General features: G+C 41.1%; 1 protein-coding gene across 1 annotated transcript; it reads right to left on the bottom strand.

The window, feature by feature from the left end:
- Positions 1-2,396: 2,396 nt before the first annotated feature.
- On the bottom strand, positions 2,397-3,677 carry LOC107659467 (beta-1,3-galactosyl-O-glycosyl-glycoprotein beta-1,6-N-acetylglucosaminyltransferase 3-like). The gene has a single exon (XM_016448420.1). The coding sequence runs from the start codon at positions 3,675-3,677 to the stop codon at positions 2,397-2,399; it is 1,281 nt and encodes a 426-aa protein (XP_016303906.1).
- Positions 3,678-5,922: the final 2,245 nt, after the last annotated feature.

The raw sequence follows: 5,922 nt of genomic DNA, 5'->3' as shown, positions 1-5,922 counted from the left end.
AGGAGCGGAGGACCAGGAGGAGGCTGGTGACCAGAGAGTCCCTCCCATCACCATAGACTGCGAGGAGGCGTACCGAGTTCGGGAGATTCTGGACTCTCGTCGCCGGGGCAGAATTACCCAGTACCTAGTGGACTGGGAGGGGTACGGACCGGAGGAACGGTCCTGGGTCAATGCAGAGGATATCTTGGATCCCTCGCTTACCACAGACTTTCACAGAGACCACCCGGATAGACCTGCCCCGAGACCCCGCGGAAGACCCCGGTGTCATCCGCCTCTGCGCGTCAGGAGCCGCTCACAGGGGGTGGGCTCTGTCACAAATTCAGCCTCCATGGCTCCCTCCGATCACCACCAGAGGGAACCATCACCGGAGTACTGAGCGATCCCTTCGGACTCCAATTCCCACAATGCCCCATGCCAGAGACTTTCAGAACACAAACATTAAATGTTGCATTTAGTTACATTCCAAGCACACAAAAATCACATTAAACAACATTGTAATCATAATGTTACGGTCCGTGGTTGTAGTTAGCGCACGACGGAGTAACCAAAATAGACTTTAGTTCCACTTTAACACAAAGAACAGGAGAGCAAAATAGCATCCACTCATGTGTACCATTAAATCAACATTAATCCAGGGCGAAGAACATATAGAAACTGAAGGCTTGTAAAGACAGGGAAACAAAGGAGCAAACGAGATGATCAATCAACACAGGTGAACAGAATGAAGGTGATTAACTAATAATGAGAACAGGAACCAAACCAAATAAGGACAAACAGGAACATACACGTGACACTTTTCCACTGGCCAAATAGCATTTCAATTATTTTAAACAATTCAAATAAAATAAAATGTATGCAGTTTTGCTGAAAAGGTGGACATCTTTTAGCTATTTTTAGTGGAAATAGATAAACCTATATTTATTGCAGTGTAAATACAATTGTCTGACTCGGCTCATCACTGACAAAGTATTTTAAAAAAGGAAACACACAAATCTTACCTTTTTTTTCCAAGTTGTATCCTTAAAATACAGTGGTATTTTTCATAACGTTGTGGAGATGCCTTCACACGACATCAACACCTCTGTGCAGCTGCGGTTGTACAGTAAGATATTATCATTGGACCTATTCAAACTGGATAATGGACCGTTCGACCACTGAACCCAGCAGTGTCCACCATAATATCCGTCACAAATTCAGCCTCCGTGGCTCCCTCCGATCACCACCAGAGGGAACCATCACCGGAGTACTGAGCGATCCCTTCGGACTCCAATTCCCACAATGCCCCATGCCAGAGACTAATCACCTGCACAGGTGTTTCCTATTGCCCGGTCTATTTAAACTGTGCCTTCCCTGCTCTCATTGCGAAGTCTTGTTTTGCCTTGTAGACATTTCTGAGCGTTTTTCCCTGTGTTGATACCTGTTGATTACCTGGACTGTTTACCCGTTTACGATTGCTTGCTTGCTGCCTACCTATTCTGACCCTGCCTGCCTTGTTGATCCATGCCATTGATTGTCTGCCGCCTGCCTCGACCCTTATTACGAACACTGTTTACGATTCTGCCCAGTCTTCATTGTTCCTAACGCCTGTTAACGATTTATGCCTGTATGACCTGCCTGGTGAACTAATAAAGCTGCACATGGATCCTAACGCCACTGCCTCTCTGTTACAATATCGAAGTAAGTGCGCATCATTGATCATTGTTCTCACTAAAAAATATTTTTTCATAACATGAGATCTGCACTTCAGTTTAAAGATTAATTATTGTGCACCTATAGCACTCCTCGCTGTCAATAAAAGAGGAAAAGTGATCAAGCGTATTTGCTACAAATATGTCTAAATTCATATAATTTTGGTTTAAGTTCTGCGTAATGACTTTATGTAATTTCAGTCCTTATCTCCATATGAGAGTGAAATATTTAATGTAAATGTATATATCGACATGAAGACAGAGCTTAAAATCATTGTTTTTACTTCATTAATTTTCTTACTCAAGGAAAAAGAGTTTGTACGCATGGGTCAGAGTTTGCGTGCAGGTGCGCAAATTTTCCCGTCAAGTTTGTTTTTATAAATCCCACCTTTTGCACAGGAAGTGGCGTACGCCTCTTTCAGGGCTGTTTTTGTGCATACGCATCGGTTATAAATGAGGCCCCTGCTCTGAAGTGTACACATAGTTTTTTACTAAATTACTAATTTGAGTTATTTGAGTTTAAATTTGACAGTTTGCACCATCCTGTTAATATTTTGACCAACTTAGAATATATAAACGTTTATATTATATTTTCTATTACATTTACATTATTAAAAAGAAAAAAAGATTCAAAAAAAATTCTTACAATATTTATTAAAATATACAAATATATATTGTACCTCTTATTAAAAACATCACAAAATAATGTCAGATTTTTTTAACTGTTAGTAATGAATGACCATAAATAGATTTGTACCTTACAAAAGCCTCCATACATTTGATTGCTACATCGTCTACTTCTGGGTCAAACTTGTTTGTCAAAAGATGATGTTGCTGCACAATCCATTTCAAGTCCCCAGCTCCATAGACACACACTGCCCGTCTGTGCATCCCAGTGCATGGTGGGTAGGGATCCCCATTCTTCAGTTCTCCTTCATGGTAGCTCCACTTCACCAAACGAGCAATTGAATTCATGTCCGATTGCTGGTACTTGATGTTTGGAGGATTGGATCCTGGTACTGAAGGCATTCGCTGTAATGTAGCCCACATGTGCTCATCTGGACTGTACGTGTCTTTCTCCCATTCCATGAAATCTTGAATCTCTTTGCTTTTGAAGATATGCTCCACAAACTCTCTTGAAACCACAAAGTAAGCATTTCCTGAGAACATTGGGGTCTTTATTGGTGGAGGCGACTTATTAACATTGGTCTTCTTCACAACATTGGTAACATTGTGATGATATTGCCAGCGCCGCTTTTTGGCCTCTATGGTCTCAGACTCCAAACTATTTTTTCCATTCAGTAGTTTTAAAGACTGAACCATTTCTGCATTGGTTTTAATGGGGAAATCAGTGCCACATGTGTTGAGCAGATACTTCCACTGGACAGGTGACTTGAGCAGATCCTGCATGCAGTTGATGTCTGCTTGAACTCGAGACCAGGAGGCGTAGATCATATGCTCCAGTTTGCTGGCCACAAACACATTGGTCAGGCAGGACGTAATGGCCCTTACTGCTTCTTTAAAGATCTCCGGAGACTTCTGGTCCACGTGAACACAGTACACATTGTGAGGAGTGTAAATGGCTCTCAGGAGCCTTTCAAACATCTCGATCTTCTCATGTATCACCATGGAGTAAGCAATGGGGAAATCTTTCTCCTCTTTACTGAGAGAAACCGTCAGAAATCCTCTGTCTCGGATGTAGGATGGACAATCCTTGGTTGCGTTGAGGTAGAATGACTCTGATAGTAGAGATTTTCTTTTTTTAGAAGCCAGGAGCTTCCTGAAAACATCTTTGTCCACTCCATCCAGGTCTCCTTGGATAATAGCAGAACAAGCCTGTAATTCTCCAACATCCTGCTTTAGTGAGTGATTCAAGTCCAGCTCTTCCTTATGAGGAGAATTTGTGTTTCGTCCTTGATAATTCAGCAAGAAGAGGGACACTGATAGGATGAAGATAATTTTCAGAATCCTCTGATATTTAAACCTCATTTTCAGGTCTTTAAGATTATAACTTTCCAGAAACGACTGCCAGGAGATTAGACCTGTGCCAGTGAGGTATAAAACAGTCTCTCATGTGGCAAGATAGTAAATCTTATACAGAGGGGGAGGGCCTTCCTCTGAAAAAGCGATTAATAATTATTGCACAATGGTGTTGATATAACTTACCTGGAGGGTGCGTTTATCTAATATTACAGGAAATAAGCAATGTCATTTAAAAAAAATAATACAGTTTTTGGACACCAAAGATGTTCTTAAAAACAAACATTTTGCAAAACAGTAAAGTATTGTGTAAAAAAGTATTACGTATCATTTTAAAAATGTTGGTTGCTTTGAAGCTGATTGTCTTATCTGGTTGCCAGATCTGTAGTCTGACATGAGTTTACATTTACATTTACATTTATTCATTTAGCAGATGCTTTTATCCAAAGTGACTTACAATTGGGGAATACATCAAGCGATTCTTCTTAAAGAGGCAAATAGACACAGGAAGTGCTCGTCATACCAAGTTTCAAGCATTGTTCAAATAAGTACAAGCTAGAAAGAGAGAGATGAAAGAAAAGAGAAACTATTCTTTAACTCCAACGGTTTTTATAGCCTATTACAATTCTATTTTATCTAGTGATCCTGTAATCTACTGACAATTCTGCACCAAAAACTAAAATGTTTCTTGTGGAACTGCACTTGTTCTGTTAAATTTAATGTCATTTTTCCACCAAAGACAAAGCAAAACAACAGAAACATAGTGATTATAATGTTGAAGTAGTTTTATTGAGCTGTTAGAGATGAATGGATTATGTTTGTAGCTGTAAAATTATAAGTGTTACTGTCCCATGTCCCAGACTCGGGGGCGGGAGGATCCTAAATTGTCCCTATACCCCTATAATATTTGAGAGAACAGCCATTTAGATCCAGAGAGGAAGCAAATTTTCAGATTTTGATTTAAGATTATGAAGACAATTTTTTACTGTGGATTAACTTGAATTGTTGACCACAAGTCAATTTTGATTTAATGCTGACTTTAAGGCCCTAAAGTCAAGGCCCTTGAATTTTTATGTTAGTTTTTCTTTGTCTATTGTAACAGTGTGTGGAAAACATATTTGCTGTGGTAAAGGAAGCCACAATAAATTAGATCAGGTGATATCAGTTACTTATTAATGGTGATAACATTTATCATGGTTCACTGATCGAATCCAAAGTCTAATAACCTCATTATAAATGTGATATGTTGTTAAAGCAATAGTTAAAGTTAAGCTGAAATAAAGCTAAATAATACAATGTCGCAGGACTGAGAACTTGAGCTGAATATGGCTCCTCACAGTCAGATGAAGATGTGATGCCATGCTTGATAGACCCGGACAATCTGATAAAGGTGATCTACAGGATACATTATTTTTGGTAAGATTTATTACATTTACGTGTGTTTGAGTTTGTGTATAGTAGACCAAACTGCGCCATTCATTCACACAGAGACATGCAGAACATGCAGACTGTAACGAATCATCCACTGAAGGCGAGCGTAAGTGAGAACCCAAGTGCAGTTTATTTACAGTGTGATCCAAACAATAATCCGTGACTTGACTTGACTTGACATGAACAGACTTGACTAGGCATGAACAGACTAGACTCACCGACAGCGGGTTACAACATCAATACACGACAAAAGACAATGGCAACATGATGGCTACGTATATCAGACAAAGAGGGTCACATGACAAGAATAAACCAATTGGAAACAAGACACATGACTAAGACAACCAATCAGAACATGACACAAAGAACAGAGGAACCAATGGCATGAAGACAAGAGGGCAAGGGAAGCATGACACTAACAGCATGAAATAATACAAAATAAAAGAAGACAGTCTGTGAGTTCGTGAACGGCCTCCGTGGCCGTGACAAGACAGTCTGTGAGTTTGTGAACGGCCTCCGTGGCCGTGACAAGACAGTCTGTGAGTTCGTGAACAGCCTCTGTGGCGGTGACAGGGCAGGCAGTGAGTTCGGAAGCGGACGCCACCACCTCAGCAGGTTCTGCAGCAGATGCAGCCACCTCTGGAGGTTCTGCAGCGGATGCTACCACTTCAGGAGGTTCTGCAACGGATGCCGCCACCTCTGGAGGTCCTGCAGCGGATGCTACCACTTCTGGAGGCACAGGAAAGGCCCTTGGAGCAGACTCGTGGATAGGAGAGGGCTCTGAGACAGACTCATAGGCAGGAGAGGCCACTGGGGCAGATTC

The sequence above is a fragment of the Sinocyclocheilus anshuiensis genome, unplaced genomic scaffold (genome assembly GCF_001515605.1).
Source record: "Sinocyclocheilus anshuiensis isolate Anshui unplaced genomic scaffold, SAMN03320099.WGS_v1.1 scaffold387, whole genome shotgun sequence".
Classification (NCBI taxonomy): Eukaryota; Metazoa; Chordata; class Actinopteri; order Cypriniformes; family Cyprinidae; genus Sinocyclocheilus; species Sinocyclocheilus anshuiensis.
The sequence above is the reverse complement of the archived record's forward strand: the minus strand, read 5'-3'. Positions and strand labels throughout refer to the sequence as shown.

Bases quoted from the DNA above. Each gene is read 5' to 3' on its own strand.
- LOC107659467 (XM_016448420.1), bottom strand. From the start codon at position 3,677: ATGAGGTTTAAATATCAGAGGATTCTGAAAATTATCTTCATCCTATCA.